At 32.2% G+C, this 19,195-nt stretch overlaps 1 protein-coding gene and 1 pseudogene across 6 annotated transcripts in view; one reads left to right on the top strand and one right to left on the bottom strand.

Moving 5' to 3' along the window:
* Vps54 (VPS54 subunit of GARP complex) overlaps positions 1–19,195 on the top strand; it is an 85,248-nt gene that overhangs the window by 34,019 nt on the left and 32,034 nt on the right. For all 6 annotated transcript variants that reach the window (XR_012439709.1, XM_020161696.2, XM_020161694.2 and 3 more), the window contains 4 exons: positions 8,134–8,260; positions 9,191–9,298; positions 11,432–11,487; positions 13,512–13,608. Coding sequence is in view for 5 of the 6 variants with exons in the window: in XM_020161696.2 (XP_020017285.1) it covers positions 8,134–8,260; positions 9,191–9,298; positions 11,432–11,487; positions 13,512–13,608 (388 nt within the window). In the remaining variant the exon portion in view is untranslated. The remainder of the gene's footprint in view (positions 1–8,133; positions 8,261–9,190; positions 9,299–11,431; positions 11,488–13,511; positions 13,609–19,195) is intronic.
* On the bottom strand, positions 17,737–18,247 carry LOC109685013 (ATP synthase F(0) complex subunit g, mitochondrial pseudogene; annotated as a pseudogene).

The raw sequence follows: 19,195 nt of genomic DNA, 5'->3' as shown, positions 1-19,195 counted from the left end.
CTGAATTCCCAGAACTCTTTGTTTATACTCTCTTAGGAAATCTTACAACATTCTACCATATTTTGTTGTCACTTGTGTTTTTCAAAATCCTTCTATTGATAAATGTCTTGGACAAGAACTATGCCACACAAATCGTAATATATCATTTTTGGAATCTATTTTGACACTTTGTACCATTCTTTTTCTTTCTTACCTTTTTTCTTTCCATAATCATTGGATTATGGACTGGGGATGTAGTCAGTGGTAGAGTGCTTATCTATCATGTACAAGGGTTTGATCTCTACTGCCGCAAAACAAAAACAGCAATAAAATGTAATAATTGGATTATGGTAATTTTAACCATTTATATTTAATGGTTACTAACCATTAATTAATTTTATTTGGAAACATAAGAATTCATTTGGATCCTTTGTGCTACATAGGAACCTTTGAGAAGAGCTTTTTAAAAAGGCTTGCCACACCCCACAAAACCAATTAAGATAGGCTTCCTAGAGGATAAGACCTGGGTATCAGTACTTTTTTTTAAAAGTTCTCTGAGAGATTCTAATGTGCACCAGAATTGAGAAGCCTGTATTATAATTACCATTTGACATTCTACTTTGTCAGGACTTGCAATTAAAGTGCTAACATCTTCCAATATAAATTTGTTGATTTTAAAACAAAAGCTTTAACCAAAGCATCTTCCTCTTTCTTTTCAAAGAAATACAGTGCATCTGATATGAATGTAAAAAATCCCAAAGTTTGATCACCTCTTCCAAGCCTGAAGAGTAATTTTACACAGTGGGAAAATTTGGCTCATTATGTAATTCATAATTATAGCTCTTTTGTATATTTGTTAGTTATGTAATTTTAAAGAAATTTAATGATTTTACTGCTCAAATTGTTGCAGAATTGGGCAGTTTTAATTATTGGGAGATAAATATTTTTAACTATTACTCATGAAATGAAAGTCTTCTATTGCAATAAAAATAATCACTGAAATATGTATTGTTTGTGCTGTACACTAATTTAACTAAAAGCATTGCTAAGGTTAATGAAGTTTAAATACTTACATAGATACAATGTAGAAGTCTCAATATGGGCCTGATACATTTGAATGTTGATAACCTGCAGGTCTTGTACTTGCTAGGCTAACTACTCTACCATTTGAGCTATGTCCACAGCCCCCTTTTTAAATTTTGAGGTAGGGTCTCATTAATTGCCTGGGCTATCTTCAAACTCAGGATCCTCCTGCCTCTGCCTCCAAGTTGCTGGGAGTATAGGCTGCACTACCACAATGCCTGGCTCTTTTCTTTTCTTTCTTTTTTTTTTTTTTAAAGTGGGAAATATTGAGAGTTAATTATTGGTTCCAGCTAATTGTGGTTTCGTTAGAGGCCATCTTGAGTTTCTACTTAAGGGATTTTTATTATTAATTCATCAAAAGGTACTCAATGTATTATTTGATCCTAAAATCCTGTATAACTTTCTGTAATTTAGATTTCAAATATTATACTAAGAAAACACACACATTGTATACTTTGGGATGAGAAAGTATCATTTTTATGATACTTTTAGATTTCAAATATTATACTAAGAAAACACACACATTGTATACTTTGGGACCAAGAAATCAAAAATTCTGCCACTTGATAAAAGCAGAATTACTGTAGAGTTTATTGATATGTAAGTTTCTCTGACAAAAAGAGCACAATGTGGCGGGGTGCCAGTAGCTCAAATTTATAATCCTAGCTACTTGAGAGGCAGAGGTCAGAGGCCATCCTAGGCAAATGGCAAACAGTATCTCAAGTTTACTCAACGCACAAAAAAAGGGCTGGTGGAGTGGCTCAAGCCGTAGAGCACCTGCTCAGCAAGTGTTAGGCCTTGAGTTCAAACTTGAGTACTGCCCAAAAAATGAAAAAAAAGAAGCACAATGTTACTGCATTGAACACACAGTTTAGTAGAAAATCCAGAATTGATGCATGTGTAAGTGTTGTATTTGTTCCAATTTATTTATCTGGATTTTGGATTTAAGTGATTTTTTTCAGAAAGTGATAATTTAGTTACCTGTCATTTTAGTAGATTTCTGTTACCACTCTTAAATTACTTTATGTGATTATTATGCTACATTTAAAGTTAACTGTTAGAAGATTTGCGTATTATTAAGTGCTTTTAATAATGTTAATAATGCACAGGCTATTGTTGCATCTATTGTCAAAGTGATCAAGAATATAAAAGGAACAATTAGAGCAAGGATGAATAGGTGAATCTCTCAAACATTATAGTTCTGCAGTTTGTGTATAAGAATTTGTTTAGACAAATATATGAGATTGTATGTGTGTGTATGTAATCAGATACCTGTGATTACATAATAAATACTATTTGATGTTTGTATTGAGGTTTGTATCTGTGCTTTATTATCAGAATTTAAGAATGCATAAAATTGAAACTTTGTTATTTAAGACAACATCTGAGATAAATTAGAATCTTACATTTGAGATGTTATGCTGAAATGATAGAATGTTATTATTTCGGTGCCAAAATATCAGTAGATGCAATCATATGGACTTGCCACCATAATTCTTTGCAGCAATTTGTTGAAGGCTGTTCGTACCCAAGAGGTAACATACATACCTGAACGTTGACTTATAATCTCCATTGAAAGAGAATCTGTGTTCTCTATAAAACTTACTTGAGGAGCAAGCAATATCAAAGTTATATATAAATTGATATCCTACCTCATTGCTGTTTTTTCTTTGACTTAATATTGAAAAATAAAATATACACAAAATATAAGGGAAATAATATGAAGAGAGTTGTAGAAAATAGGATATCACTTATGAGTTATCAACTCATGGCCAGCTTTGTTTTATTTGTACCCTTCCTCATACTCAAGAATTATTTTAAAAAAATCCCAAACATCATTTTGTTTTATCCGTAAATATTTTACTATGTGTTTTTGAAAGAAGTTTTTAAAAGCTGTAATATCATTCATACTTTCTTTTTTTGTCTTTAACAAAGCTTTATTTGTTAAAAATATATAAATCCAGTAATTTTTATTAGCCTAATTCTGTTGGGTTTGCTGTTTTGTAACCAACTATGGTTTTGAAGAAAGCAATGCACTGTAATTATGGTCCTAAACAACCTTCACATCCTGAATATCAAAACTTGTTTATTATGACCTGTTGGAAAATCACAGAGACAAGCTATGTAGAATTTATACCTTAAGCAAAACTTAGTAGAAGGTAGGTTAAAGATTGAAAAATGCAAGAGGAATAAGCTAATTGGTTTATAAGTGAATTATAAAAAGCTTAGAAGTTGCTGAGTGTATAAAAAAGTCTCTTAAGTAGGCCAGATTCTCTTAAGATTTTCTTGATTAATGATCTCTTGAAACCAACCATGATGACTAAATTTTATAATGGGAATAAACAAATGCTGCAAAGCAGAACTGCATTCATTAGTTTTTGACTATACAGGCTTAAGAAAGTAATGGAGAGGTTAATATAGATTAAATATAAAACTTTTCATGTGTATGGCCATTACATTGTAGATGGCACACATACTTTCTTTTTTTTTTTTTGTTTTCTTGGAGTTCTGGGGATTAAACTCAGGGTCTTGCACATGCTAGGCAAGTGTTCTACCACTGCACTACCAGCCCTTTTCATATTTTCAGATAACTAGTCAGTGTCTAAATTTCCCTGCTTGTCTCACAATTCTTTTTCAGTGTATTTGTTGGAATATAATATCCAAATAATACCTATATAGTGTAATCAGTTGATATTTCTCAAGTATCTTTTGATATGTTTGCTCCCTTTCAAAATACTTACAGAAGAAATTGGGTTGTCAAGTTTTCAGTCTGGATTTTGCTCACCTCACCCCCACGTTTTGCATATATCTTCTATAATAAGTAGTTAGATTTAAAGGCTTGATTAGATTTTGTTGTTTTGGCAAGAGTACCTAATAGGTAGTAGTTATTTCGATCAAGAAGCATGTACCTGGTTGTCTCTTTTTTATGGTGAAAGCCCACTTGATAATCATTGCCTGAATTTGTCATTCAATATAGGTTACAAATCATTATGCTCTAATTCTGAATAACTTTCTGCATTTATTAACTGGTATATTTCTATAAATTCATTATCCTCTCATAATAATTACAGTTGACTCTTGAACAACATGGATTTGAATCATGTGGGTGCATTTACAAGTGGATTTTTTTTTTTTTGAGATTTGTGACAATTTGAGAAAACTTAAACTTTGTGGCCTAGTAATATTGAAACATTTTAGAAAAAGTTAAATATGTCATGAGTGCACAAACATTTATGTAGATAAGTCTACTTTACCATTTACTACCTTAAAACACACAAATCTATTTATAAAAAGTTAAAATTTTGTCAAAACTTACACAGATTTTTCATGGTGCCATTCACAGTTGTGAGAAATGCAAACAAATGTAAAGATAGAGTATTCAATCATAAATTCATAAAATGAACTAGTACATACTCCACTGTAAAAATTCTTTAGCCATCTCCTGTTGCTATTGCAGTGAGTTCAAGTGCTTCTACTTAAAACACTCTGTGACACTAATCACCTTCTCGTGAGCAGTTGCCTCTTCAGTAAATTGCCTGTCACAATAAAAAGTACTCTCTTGTGGTACTCCCTTTTTTTTTATCATCTATAATACATGCAACATACAAAATATGTTCTAGTTAACTGTATTATTAGTAAGACTTCTGGCAAATAGTTGAGTTTTAGAGGAGTCAAAAAGTACAGATTTGGGTAGGGAAGAATACTATTGTAATCTTTTAAGAGTCAAATGTATTTGGTTACCCTGAAGGACAACTCTTACAAGAATAGGCAGGATAAATGCTAGATTCTTTTCCTTTATTTAGCAGTTTTCAAAATAATGAACTGGCAATCTATCATCCTCCAAAGATCACTGATGGGTTTTTGTTAGTTTTGTTGTACCAGGGGTTTAACTTGGCCTCACACTTGTTAGGCAGGTGCTCTACCACTTGAACAACTCCACCAACCCTTTTTGCATTGGGTATTTTTAAGATAGAGTCTTGTATACCCATGCCCTGGATGGCACTTCTATTTGTGCTTCCCTGCTGTAGCTGATCCCAGACAGGTATGCACCACCTCACCCAGCCATTGGTTAAATAGAGTCTCTCAAGCTTTTTGCCCAGGATGGCCTTGAAATGGGATCCTTCCTATCACCTCCCAAGTAGCTAGGAAAGTTTCTTTTTAAAAATTATTATAAATACATTGGTTTATATGCATTTGAAGTTGTAAGTATTTTTCTGGGTTTATTTTTGTTGATGCTCACATTATCCTGTCTTTTCTAGGAAATTCTGCTGGTTCATTCTTGAGTCTTTGACATGATTCAATGAGAATTCATTTGATAATTTTCTTATTTTATGCCATGACAGCGTACCTATATAATACCTTTTTGTCTAAGATCTGTAAGACCTGCAATCTGCCTCCCTCCCTCCTTCCTTCCCTTGGACTTGGGCTTGCTAGGCAAGCACTCTTAACACTTAAGCCATGTCCCCAGGCCTTTTTGCTTTAGTTTGTTTATGATAGAGTCTCACTGACCTTACTGGGCTAGCCTCGAACCATAATCCTCCTTATCTCTGCCTCCTGAGTTGCTGGGATTATAGAAGTACACCACCATGCCCAGTAGTTTTTACTTCTTCATTCTTACATTTCTCCTTTTGAACAGTCTAAAAATTGTGGTTCCTAACAACACCAACATAATCCTCATTTGTTTTGTCACACAATATACATAAATTACTCAGAATTAGCAATGTGTGCTGGAGGTGTGGCTCAAGCAGTGGAGCGCCTCATAGCAAGCTTTTATTCCCTAGGGGGAATAAAAGTACAGCAACAGTATGCTATATATATTTTTTTTTGGCGGTATGGAGTTTGAACTCAGGGCTTCATTCTTGCTAGGCAGGTGCTCTACCGCTTTTGCTACTCCCTCAGCCCTGCCTTTGGTTTGTAAATGTTGATTTTTTTTAATGTAATGATGTTTTATAACTATGTTAAACTATGGTTTAATTATGTTAAACAATGACATGGTTCCAAAGTCAAATTTATAAACAAAGGATATTTAGAGAAATTTTGCATCAATCCTGGTCCCCTTCCTTCTCCATCCTATCTCCTGACATAAATCACTATTCTAAAAAAGTTTTAGTTTATATCTATTTGTCCATCTGTCTGTCTGCCCCATCTTGGATGAGCATTAGCACACTGTTCGTGCTTTTCTCCACCTTACTATATTCACTTTACAGGATACCCGGGTTATTGTACCATGCTCTTAACAGCATGTAGTATCAAAGATACCACCCTAAGAGGGCAAAAATTGGCTTTCAAAAGGTGAAAAAAAATGATATTATAGTGGTTGTGGCCCTCCAAAGAGCCATAGTACATAAATAATATATATATATCTGATATTAAAATTTCAAGCAGGTGTGGTTGTGATAAAGAATAAAAATTGAGAAACTTTTCTGTTGCAATATACAGGTATTTCTCAATTCTTTTAGAAGCATATAGTATTTAAGAATGTATTATGATTTATTCAACTAGATCCCTACTGATCAACATTTGAGTTGTTTCCATTCCCTTATAATTTCTAGTAGTACTATGTGTTCTTTTGTATTTTTGCCACTGCATCTTTGAGTCAAAGAAGTAGGATTCCTCTGTCAAAGGGCAATTGCCCGTGTAATTTTGCTAGATACAACCACATTGCTCTCATGGCAGTGTTTTAGTTTGTACTGGTGGATTTGTTCTGAATTAGTTTATTATGAAATGTTGGTTCCATTTATGAGAAACTTTTTAATCTTCCAATTAACTATAAGAAATACATTTTTCTTATTACAAAATACAAGCTTATCTGTTATTTCACTTAATCAGATTTGCTTCAAAGTTATCACTACCTCTGCGTACCATATCTTGCTTACAAAAGAAGAACTGTGCATCTGCTTAAAAGGTCAAGTGGTTTTAATTAATTAAAAAAATAGTACTACACTCCATCTTTCTCTTCAAAAGACAACTGTTAATATTAAGGGCTTTTAAAAGTAAATGTAGCATATATATTTTAAAGCTTGTTTTAATTTATATTTAATATAAAAGTTAAAATATTTTTAAATTTTTATTTTATGTAGCTCTGTCATCTATCTATCTATCTGTCTATCTGTCTATTTATCTATCTATCATCTATCAGTCACTTGAGACAGAGTCTCATGCCATAGCCCAGACTGGCCTCAAGCTCATGATCCTCCTGCCTCAGCCTCTTGATCTGGGATTTTGGGGTACACTATCACAACAGCTAGGGCTATTTTATTTATTTATTTTTGTGTTGCTGGGACTCAAACCATGGCCTTATGCATGCTAAGTTTGTGCTCTACTGACTATTCAAAGCCCAAGATAGAGCTTTAAATTTAAAAAAAAATTTTAACTGATACATAAAAGCATGAAAATTATACTACTTTAAAATTACTTTTTCCTGTGAGGTAGAAGTAGGTTTTTTGTTTTTGTTTTTTTGCTTATTTACATTTTGAACTACTTTGGACCAACTATGTTATCTAAGTTTCTTTAGCTCATTATTTTTATGAAGCTATTAGGTATATGGCAAAAATCCCTTTGTATATGAAGGTACTTCCTTATGTTTTTACTCACGTGTTCTAGTGACTTTCAGCTTAATGATCTGAGGAGGTACAGTAACAAACCGATCATGACAGAGATTGAATTGAGTCAATTTGTACTTGTGGTCCTGGCACATAGTGGGCACTTGAATTTGTTGTAAAAATGAGTGGTTGGGGAGCTACCACCATTCCTAGTCAGTAAATAATTAATGAAGAAAAGAATTGGAATATCTGAATATTTTGTCTGTGAAAAGCAGTCATAAAGTTTACCAACATTTAATTGTTTAAAAGTTAAAGATTTTTAAAAATCAGGAAAAATAGAATTGTGGAGATGAAGTGCAATTATTGCAGTTATTTTGGCTTATTAAAGGTCTCCATTTTACTACACTACATTATATTATTGAATAGGTACTATTGGCTAGAAAAGTTTTGCTAATTAATTCACTTGAAAGTGGAGTGAATTTGTGGTTTTAAGTGAATATATGTAATATATGTATTTTTCCATTTGTAGGCACTTGGGATCACAGCTTTGCGAATTAGAAAAACTGATAGATAAAATGATGATTGCAGAATTTTCTACTTATTCCCACAGTGACTTAAATAGACCACTGGAAGATGATTGTCAAGTTTTAGAAGAGGTATGTTTCAAACTGTAGAATAAAATTGATGTTACTGCTTAGTGTTACTTCTTGACAGCCTTAATTTAAAACACATTCTTCTCCGATTAAAGTGAGCAAAGTTACCTCACATTACTGTCAGACCTAGGAAGTCCTTCAGTAGCCATGTGACTTTAACAAGCACTGTAAGTGTTCAGTATCCCATGAAATTGAAGAAAAATAATTTTATAGCTTACTTAGAAATTAGAGTTGAAAGAGGTTTTTGTCGCTTACAAACCAAGTTCAAAATAGAGATATAGAATGAATAAATTAGTTTATATTCCGTGTGTGTTACATTTACCAGAATTTATCACTTTTGTAAGAAGTGATTTTTACATGGTAATTATTTGAATGCAAATTCATCAAATACCTATTACGAATGTTTTATGTATGTGTATATATAAGCATATCTAGGTTTCACTTATCTGGTAACTTCTCAATGCTAATCATGGCCAAAACTAGTAAAAATATCCAAAGGTCTTGACTGATAATAGCCTTAGCAATTAGAGAGATGTACTCATTAGCGGTTGACTTCCCACTGAGGTCCAGGTTGTCATTTCAGTCTTTTAGACCACTAACTAAAAACACAGGCCTCACAGATTATTTATTGATTATCAGTGTTTCAGAACACTATTTTCTAACTATGGAAACTAGCCAAAAACTACCCTTTTATCCCAAGCCACCTTCATTTGATCCAGTACAGACTCTCAAATAGATTTACCTGTTTGAAATACTGAGTCCAAAAATCTGATGACAGGATTGCTGAGAGAGGCTTATTTCAGACTTTTAGAAATATTGAATGCAAGATAGAGATCTAAGGCTCAAAACCTTTCTACTGAGTATTTCCACCTCTAAGTGAGATTACTACAAATTTGAAATGTGAAATTATATGGTCTTCTTTTATTTTAATAGGAAAGACTAGTATCTCTTGTATTTGGACTTTTAAAACAAAGAAAACTTAATTTTTTAGAAATCTATGGTGAAGAAATGATTATTACAGCAAAGAATATCATTAAACAGGTAATTTTACATTTTTATTTGACATTTGAAATCTCTTGTGGTTTATTTCTGTGCCATTTAATAATAATATATGAAATGTGCAGCGTAATAGTAATACTTGCTCATTTACTTAAAAATGGAAAATATGAAAAAATATAAGAAAAATAGTCTTACCAGCTGAGATTATCACTTTAAGAATATTTCTGTATGTAGGTTGTTACTGGTTTTTTTTTTTCTGCTGCTGTCATAATGTACAAGTGATTTGGAGTGCATATTTCACTTAGAATCAGCATAAGCATTTTCTTATCATTATGCAAGACTTCAAAAACATCAGTTTTAATAAAGTTGTGTAAAACTCCATCAATATTACATTGACTAAACCTATTTAGCTTTTCCACTGTGTTGAATATTTAGTTTGTTTTAAATTTGACATGACAAATAACAATGTAATAGGCACTGTGTAGTTACTTTATTTTTCATATTTAAGACTATTTTCTTAAAAATAGTAGAATTCTTAGTAGAATTACTGGTCAGATAGTGAAAGGTATTTTTAAGTTGTTTAATACATAGAACTAAATTGCTGCCTAAAAAGATTTTTACCAGTTTATACTCCCACCAGCACTAAATAAATTTTCATTTTCTTTTCACTCTGAGCTCTAAGATATTAGAATTACAAACTAAAATCCATGTGCTTTTTGGTTTTTCCTGATTGTTAGTTTTTTTTTTTTTTTACTCAGAGAAATCTTATCCACTTGAATTTAGTTTTTCTATAGATGAAAAAGATAACATAATTTTAAATTTGTTTATTAGGCTTAGTTAAGCATCATCATTAGGTTGAACATACCCGTAAGTTTTTAATGTTTATGTAAAAATATTGCAATCTCTTTTACCGCTCTTAAACACTGATTAAAACACTATTTTAAAATTGGTGCAACCGTCTTGGAAAATTGTTGGCAATTAATGCTAAATATACACACGTTATGATTTGACATTTCTATTCTTAGGTATTCACCCAACAGAAATATTTAATGTAAGTTTACTAAAACAGCAGAATGTTCATGGCACCACTGTTACAAAAAACTGGAAATATCCTAAATTTCATCATCTGTAGAAAGGATAAATAGAATTGTGGTATGTTTATACAATGGAATAATATGCAGGATGTCAATGATTATATTACTCAGAATATATTGCTGCACAAATGAATATTGCAAACCTAATGTGAAGCCAAAGAACACAGACACAAAGGAGTATACACTGCATGCTTCCACTTATGTAAAATTCAGACATAGGCAAAATTGATCTATAGTTTAGAAATCAAGATAGTAGTATTTTGATAGTACGAAGTAGTAACTGGGAAGGGAACAGGAGAGGAGCTTTGGCCGCTAGCACTGTTTAATTTCATGAGCTGAATTCTTTTTTTTGTTTGTTTGTTTGGTATTGGGGTTTGAACTCAGGGTCTCATACTTGCTGGACAGGTGCTCTACCACTTGAGCCACTGGGCCAGCCCCTTTTTGTGTTGAATATTTTCAACATACAGTCTTACAAACTATCTTCCTGTGACTGAACTGCAATCCTCCTGATCTCTGCTTCTGAGTAGCTAGGATTACAGGAGTGAGCCACTGGCACCTGGCTATGAGCTGAATTCTGATTGAAAAGTATACTCCATGTGTAAAAATATGTTACATTATAAACATAATTTTATGATTTTTTGATATGTATATTTTTAAATACAGTTTTAAACTATGTTTTAATTTCCAAGCTTCTCCTGTACTTCAGATATTTTTATCTTTTTAAGCTTTAACATATTGCATGTATAATAGGAATGTAAGCCTCCAATATGTGTTTTTATTTTTTTGAGGGGATTTTAATACAGGGTTCATACCTTATAAGTATTTTTTGATGTTGGATTTTGAGCAGTTTTAAATAGCAGGGCATTTTAATTGTTATAACCCAAGCATACTCTGAAATAATTATTTAATAAGATATGAGTAAAATAGTAGGTATGTATTTTATACATAAAATGACGTGGGTAAAAGTCTGGTAAAATGATTATGTTCTTAGTGAGTTCTTTTTAATGTACAAATGGAGCACGAAGTACTTAGGATTCTAAAGACAATTAATCAAATTGTTTTTATTTTTTAAATTTTGCAGTGTGTGATTAATAAAGTTTTACAAATAGAAGAAATAGACACAGATGTTGTTGTAAAGTAAGTATGAATATATAGGTTGATAGTTTCCATTCAAGAAAAAGATGACACATGGAATTAGAATAACTTAAGAAGGATTTAATGAAGGAATTATTGACTTATGTATGGGGAAGGGTATAAGAAAATTACACATGACACTGAAGCACCTTTTAAGAAATACGGGACAAGAGCTGTTAAAAGAATTCAGAAGAAAGACAGTAGAAGTTGGAAAAAAGCTGTGTGCTTGAGTAGAGGGAAGCAGTTATTCTGAGGTAACCCTTTGGGGAGGTAACTAGAGTTAACTACACCAGGATAGTCCCCCTTATCTGCAGGAGATACATTCCAAGACCCCTCCCTCCCAGTACTGAATCTTATTGCATATTTTTTCTTGTGTGCCTTGTGACATTGCCACATAGTTTCAGAGTTAATCTGCCCTTCCGTGTTTTATACCCTAGTACCTCCTTTGCATCACTGCCCTTGTGCTTTGGGGCTGTTACTAAATAAAATAAAAGTTGAACAAAGCACCATTGATCTGATAACTGAGATAGCTAAGTGACTAATGGGCAGGTTGAGTATACAGCATATAACATGGATATGCTAGGCAAAATGATGATTCATGTCTTGGGTAGGAAGGAGCAGGCATCACACAGTTCATTTGTGGAATTTTCCATTTAAGAGCACAAGGAATATAAAGTATTTCATTACAGTGGGATAGCAAATATTACATTTGAATTATTTAGCTATATAATTAAAACTGAGCTTCTAATTGGCGTTGAAGAATGAGTATTTGATTTTGTATTGCCTGTCTATAATTTTTCTGTTTCACCCTCAAAATTCCTATTCTGTTATTTTGAGAAAAATAATGGTAAATATTTTATGACTGTATTTCTCATTCATATAGATAACCTAAACTTTATTGACTGGCCTAAGATATGAATAGCAATATGGAGCTGTGAAGTTTTTCTAGGCCAAACTCATAGAACTATGGAATGTTACTTTCCATATCACTACCTGGTGAAAACTAAGTTTAAGAATTAGATGAAATAACTATATAGTAAAGGAGGAACTGCAAAGAGTTGGAAAACATAAGTCATTGGTACTCTATTAGGGACCCCAAGAACATGAAAGTTAGTGACTTTATTTTCTTCTTCTGTAGGGAATTTTCTCAACTTAAGTAGAGATCTTCCTGTATAGGAGTTCTCTTTTTGAGTATAGGAGTATCCAGTATAGGAGTATCTTTTTGAGACTGAATCCCTGGCTGCATCAGTATTCATTAAAAATTTAGAGCAATGAGTCGTTTTAGTACTAAAAAACATCTTTATGGAATTCTATTTTGCATTAATCTATTTCATCTTTGAAGTTGAAATCTTTGATTAATGTCAATTATTAAAATAATGTTGATTAATATACATAATTTTTTAAAATGTGCCATGCGTTGCTTTAAGTATTTTTATTAGCTCATTTAATGTTTATAACAACTATATAAGATACATTCTGTTACTTGAGAGAATTGGAGATGGAGGAGTAAATCACCTGACAGTTACTCAGCTAGCAACTCTGTAAAAAGCTAGAATTTTGAACTGAGGTTCTATGGCTTCAAACCCATGCATGGTCTTAGCAATCATACTGTATTACCTCTCATTATGTGAAAGAGTACTTTCTAGTTTGTCATTAGAAAAATAGGATATTAAATTTGTTGAGAGAGATGTTATGTTTCTATTTTTATTCCAGAAGATATCCTTACCTTTAATTAAAACTAGTTTACTTCTCTTTGGTTTATTCCTTCAGTGGTCACAAAGCATGTTCATCTAGAATTACTGTGTGATAAAGTTTGTATGTCAGTATGCTTGATTAGACTAGCCTTACAGGTATTTAAAAAAATAGGGATTATTTGGTAGTTGACCTCTTCAACTCAAAAGTCTGCAATTTTAGTTAGAGATACAGATAAAATTGCATTTTATTTAGTATCATTTCCTCTAGTGTAGATGTTATCATATTGGTCCAGAGATGATCATTATTTTTGTTAAAAAATTTTTCTTTTCTAGGCTTGCAGATCAGATGAGAATGTTGAATTTTCCCCAGTGGTTTGATCTGTTAAAGGATATTTTCTCTAAGTTTACAGTTTTCCTACAGAGAGTTAAGGTAAGCTTATATATCAGTTTCTCCAAAATATTCCTATTTTTAATTAAGTTGTGTGTTTGTGTGTGTGTGTTTTGTGTGTGTGTGTGTATATATATATAAATGTGTATATATGTATGTGTATATATTTTATACATATATATGTATAAAATTAGAGTAAAACAATTTCCTTGCTTTTATAATTTTTCTGAAGAAACTTGGTTTTAAATAATGAAGGGCCACAGGGTAATTTGGAAATTTTTATTATTTTGAGTGATTTGTTTCATACTTAAAAGAAGTACTGTAATGCTTATGTGGCATTAAATATATAATGTTTCCTCTTGTGATTTTTATGACGCTTGAATCCTTCTAGGTTGTATCAAAGTTCAATGTTATGAAACATTCAAATACCCATTACAAACCACTAATTTTTCTAGAAGTTTAATTTTGTGGACATAATACTGGTTTTTTTTTAGCATTGTTCAATATTCAGATTATCCCAGTAATGTCCTTTATTGCAGGTTTTTCTTTTATATTTTTGGTCTGGGGTCCCATCAAGGATCATGCATTGCATTTAATTACTTTGTCTCTTTAGCTATACCACTTAATTTTAAGCCATTTAGTATAAGAGAAAGAACACAATCCACACGTTTTTCATGAGATGTCCAGATTCTAATACCTATTGGTTGGAGTCACTAACAAGTCATAGCTGCTTTGTTGTTGTTGTTCATTTGTTTGTTTTTTGAGGTGATAAGGATTGAACCCAGGTCCTTGGACATGCTAGGCAAGTACTCTACCATTGAGCTACATCCCTAGCCCTATAGCAGTGTTTTAGTAAGAAAATAGTCATTGGGAATTACTGAATGTAACAAAAGAGGCTATTTGTGAAATCTGATATTCTTTGATCAAATATCAGTATTGGGTTATATATGCTATAAACATGCCTAGTACCTCTTAAGTACCATGGTAAGTCATCTCAGGGAGTATGGTACTTATCAACAACATGGCTTTTCCTCATTGACATTGGAGCAATGCTAAGTCACATGTAAGAGCTCTTCCTAAGAGGCAGAAAAGTTTTATAAATTGTGATTCTCTGCACTTAATTTAGACTGCTTAGGACACCAATAATGATAAACAGCAAATATATACCTGTGTTCAATAACTAGGACATGTTTTCACCTTTGTTTATTTTTTTTGAGACAGGATCTTGAATTGTATCCTAGTCTGACCTTGAATGCATAATCTTCTTGGCCTCTTGTCTCCAGAGGGCTGGGATAACAGGCGTGTGCCACCATCTGGGCTCACTTTTTCTTATATTCTGACCATGGCCTTATCATCACACATATTTATCATTGCATGTTTGGATATATAGAACACTGAATTGCATTGTATGGAACTGGCCAACTTTTTGCCAGTAATTTTTTATCTTTATATTTATTTATTTTTGCCATACTGGGATTGAAACTTAGGGCTACATGTTTGTGAGGCTTTGCCAGTAATTTTTAAGTAGCTATTCTACTTTTTTGTCTCTGTCTGTTACGCTAAGGAGAATTATTAGTCGATGAATGTACAATTGGGAACTGTGATTTGTCATAATTGTAATTTCTCATTTTCACATTTGATCTACTTAAACTAGTACTTCATAGAACATCTTTGAAGAAGGCATATAACCTTTGAATATGGTAATTTTGTGATTCTATAAGGGAATGATTTCACTGAAAAATAATGTTAATTATAACACTTCATTTTTAGTGAAAAAATTATTAAAAATTAAAAAGAGCCTAGGGCTGGGGGAGTGGTTCAAGTGGTAGAGTATAAGGCCCTGACTTTAAACCCCAGTACCACCAAAAAAAAAAAAAGAAAGGAAGAGCCTAGATGTCTAACAATAGTAAATTATGCCTGGCACATTCTTTATCATGTAATATATAGTCATGGATTTTTAATGGTACAAGAAAATACATAGGTTTATAACATTAAGAGAAAAGACAAGATGTGAAACATACTTACACAGTGTTATCTCAGCTATGTCAAGTTTTCAAAATCTGTTCATCACCATTGAGACAGCTTGTCTGGTGGTTATTTTTAGGTGGCTGGATTGTATGACATTTGAAATATTTATTTTTTGAGCATCCCTAAATTTTATTTAAAGAGGGGTACTATTTTTATAAGCACAAAAATTGTTTTGTTTTTAAATGGTGTTTACTATGTTAAAAAAGTAAACTACAGTGTTTGAATTTCTTGTTTATCAGGGTTGATAATTTGCTATCCTTCATTTTTATGTTTATTTCTCAAAAACAAAATGTATATCCTATATATTGTAAATACATTGTATTTTAAAAAGACATTAAAGTATAAATTTTCATACAGAACCTTTCATTAATATTTTTGAGTGGATAAATAATTAAAAGCTTAAAGTTTGAAATTTTCATATTTAAGTTGTTATTAATGACTTGAGGTTCTAGATTGCTGTTATGTTTTATTTATTTATTTATGGTGGTGCTAGAGATCAAACTCAGGGCCTCATGCATGCAAGGCATACATTCTACCTCCTTTTAGTATGTATTTTAAAATTTTTGTTTAGTGTGATAAAATAAATATAATATTTGACTATCATTTACGTACATAGTTCTGAAGAATTAAGCTTACTCACGTTATTGTGCTTCCATCACCACCATAGAACTTATTTCATCTTGCAAAACTGAAACTGTTAAATGGTAACTCCCATACCTTCCTTCTCCCAGCCCTTGGTAACTACCATTCTACTTTCTATCTCTGTCAAATTGACAATTCTAGGTATCTCATATAAGTGGAGTCATACATTACTTATCCTTCTGTGGCTGGCTTATTTCACATTATACCATGTACTCAGGGTGTCATCCATGTTGTAACATGTATTAGAGTTTCCTTTTTAAGTCTGAATAATACTTTGTTATATGTGTATACTGCATTTTATTTATCCATTCATCTGTCAATAGAAACTTGAATTACTTTTACCTTTTGACTGTTGTGAATTGATGCTGCCATAAATAAGGCCATATAAATATGTTTGAGTACCTGCTTTAAGTTCTTTTAAGTATATAGAAATGAAACTGAAACAGAACTGTTAGATCATATAGTAATTCTGTTTCTAAATTTTTGAGGAACCTCTATAGTGTTTTCCATAGTAGTTGTACCATTTTACATTCCCACCAACAGTGCACAAGGTTTCTACTTTCTCTACATCCTTGGTAGCACTTAATACAGGCTAACATTTATTTTCTGGTTTGTTTGAGAGGAGCCATCTTTAATAGGTGTGAGATAATATTTCACTGTGGTTATAATTTGCATTTCTCTAATGATTAGTGGTGTATATCTTTGCATGTGCTTATTGGCCATTTGAATGTCTTCTTTGGAGAAATATCTTCTTTGTCTGTTTTTTAATTGGGCTATTTGTTTTCTCATTGTTGAATTGTAGGAATTCTTTATTCTGGATCTTAACCCATTATCAGGCCTATGATAAACATTTTCTCCCATTTCAAGGGTTGCCTTTTTGCTCTGTTAATTGTTGTCTCTTGATGCATGTAAAGTTTTTGTTTTGATGTACTCATATTTCCTTTCATTTCTTATGTTTTTGGTGTAATATCCAAGATATCAATAGCAATCCAGTATCATGACAAAAGTTTTATAATTTTAGGAGTTATATTTGGGTCTTTTATAGATTTTAAATTAAGTTTTCTATGTGGTTATCCTATTCCATTTATATTGCTATAAGAAAATACCTGTAACTGAGTATTTTTATAAAGTAAAGAGGTTTATTTAGCTTTGGAGGTCAAGAGCAAGGTGCCAGTATCTGCTTGGCTCTTATAGTGGATGGTATCACAATGGTGGGAGGATATGTGAGGTAGAAAGCAAGGAACCAGGAGAGGCTAAGCTTGTTCTTTTTATAACAAGCTGCTCTCCCAGGGACTAATAGATTCCCACCTGACTTGACCTGCTTCTGCAAAACAGTATTAATCCATTCATGAGGGTGAAGCCTTCATGACCTAATTAGTTTCCATAAGGCTCCACTAGATGCATTTTTGATACATTTATTTTATTCACATAACAATCTAATCACTCATGGTCCAAGAATACTCAAGTAATAAGTATAATCAGATGTTAAAAGGTTGGTCTTTAAACATTATAACCAACTATGCTATGATTGCTTATAATATCTCTGATATAAAACTATATCCATACTTGAGTGGCCATTAAATAAATAATTTAGCGCAGTTTCCTTAACTGTGAGCGGCTTGAAGTTGCTAGGTTCAGTACTATTGATAATTTTTTTCAGGCTCTGAATAGCTCTGGGGATCTCAACAGAGGTTGGAGAAACTGCTCAGGCTTCTTGTGGTACTTGAGTAAGTCATGGCAACATTCACAAGCACCAGAGTCTTCTCCATGAGATTACAGACAAATTGGGACATAGTTCTAAGATTAAAAGTCTTTTGTTCTGAGCAGTTGGTTAAAGATCTTTCCTGGATGGACCCCAGGACCTACTTCTTAAAGTTCTACCACCTCAGTACTGCAACCTTGGGGCCAAGTCTTCAGCACATGAGTCTTTGGGAGACAAGCCATATTCAAGCCATGGCAATGGCCTAAAGCAAGGGTTCAGCTTCATTCTTTTGCATATGAATGCCAGTTTTCCTAGCATTATTGGTTGGAAAAACTGTTGTTTCCTCCTTGAATGGTCTTGGCACCCTTGTCAAAAATCATTTTATCATATATATGAAGGTTTATTTCTGGGCTCTCAGTTCTGTTGTTCTACATGTCTGTCTTTATTTTAGTTCAAACACTGCTTTGATTACTATAGCTTTGTAGTAAATTTTGAAATCAGAAAGTATATGGTAAATCGTATTTACCATATTTTGAATTTTTATTAAAATTTTTGTTCGTTGTATGAACTCCATAGATGACCTGAATTGTATAGCTAAAAAAGAAAATAGTCCTTAAATGCAGTTTATGCACCATAGATTTTTTTATCAGGCTGGGGATAGAACTTGCATTTGGAAGGCAGTGCTCTACTGTTAAGCTACATATCCAGCCCTTAAGGATTTTTTAGTTCTTAAATTTCAATTTTTTTGTGTGTGAAAAATAGTCCTAGTCTGTCATCTTAGAGACATATCAATATGATTATCAGTATTTTATTTATTCTTAAGATTGGAAAATATCTTTTGGTTTATCTGGCCTGGTTTATTTTAAACGTGAACTTGTCTGTAGACTTTGTAATAGGTAGTTCAGAAAATAAATCACATATCTACTATTGAACCTATTATATATTGCAAAATGTTGGGGTTTTTTGGAGACTAGACTCCTGGCATCATTAAAAGCAAGAATGGCTCTGAATTTGGAAAAATTCAAAAATTATAAAAAAAATTATAGCTATGGTTAAAAACAGCAAAGATGAAACTCTTAATACTAATAAATTATACTTGGAAAATTTATAGCTAAAGGAATAAAGTATTCAAATTAAACTAGCCTAAACAATAAAAAGTATTTTGGCTAATATTACTAAAAATAGTTCAAGAGTAGGATGTGCTTTATACATGGTTTTGTACTGGTTCTTAAACTTAGGTTTTCTGTTTTTAATTAA

Source organism: Castor canadensis, chromosome 12, assembly GCF_047511655.1.
Source record: "Castor canadensis chromosome 12, mCasCan1.hap1v2, whole genome shotgun sequence".
NCBI lineage: Eukaryota > Metazoa > Chordata > Mammalia > Rodentia > Castoridae > Castor > Castor canadensis.
The sequence above is the reverse complement of the archived record's forward strand: the minus strand, read 5'-3'. Positions and strand labels throughout refer to the sequence as shown.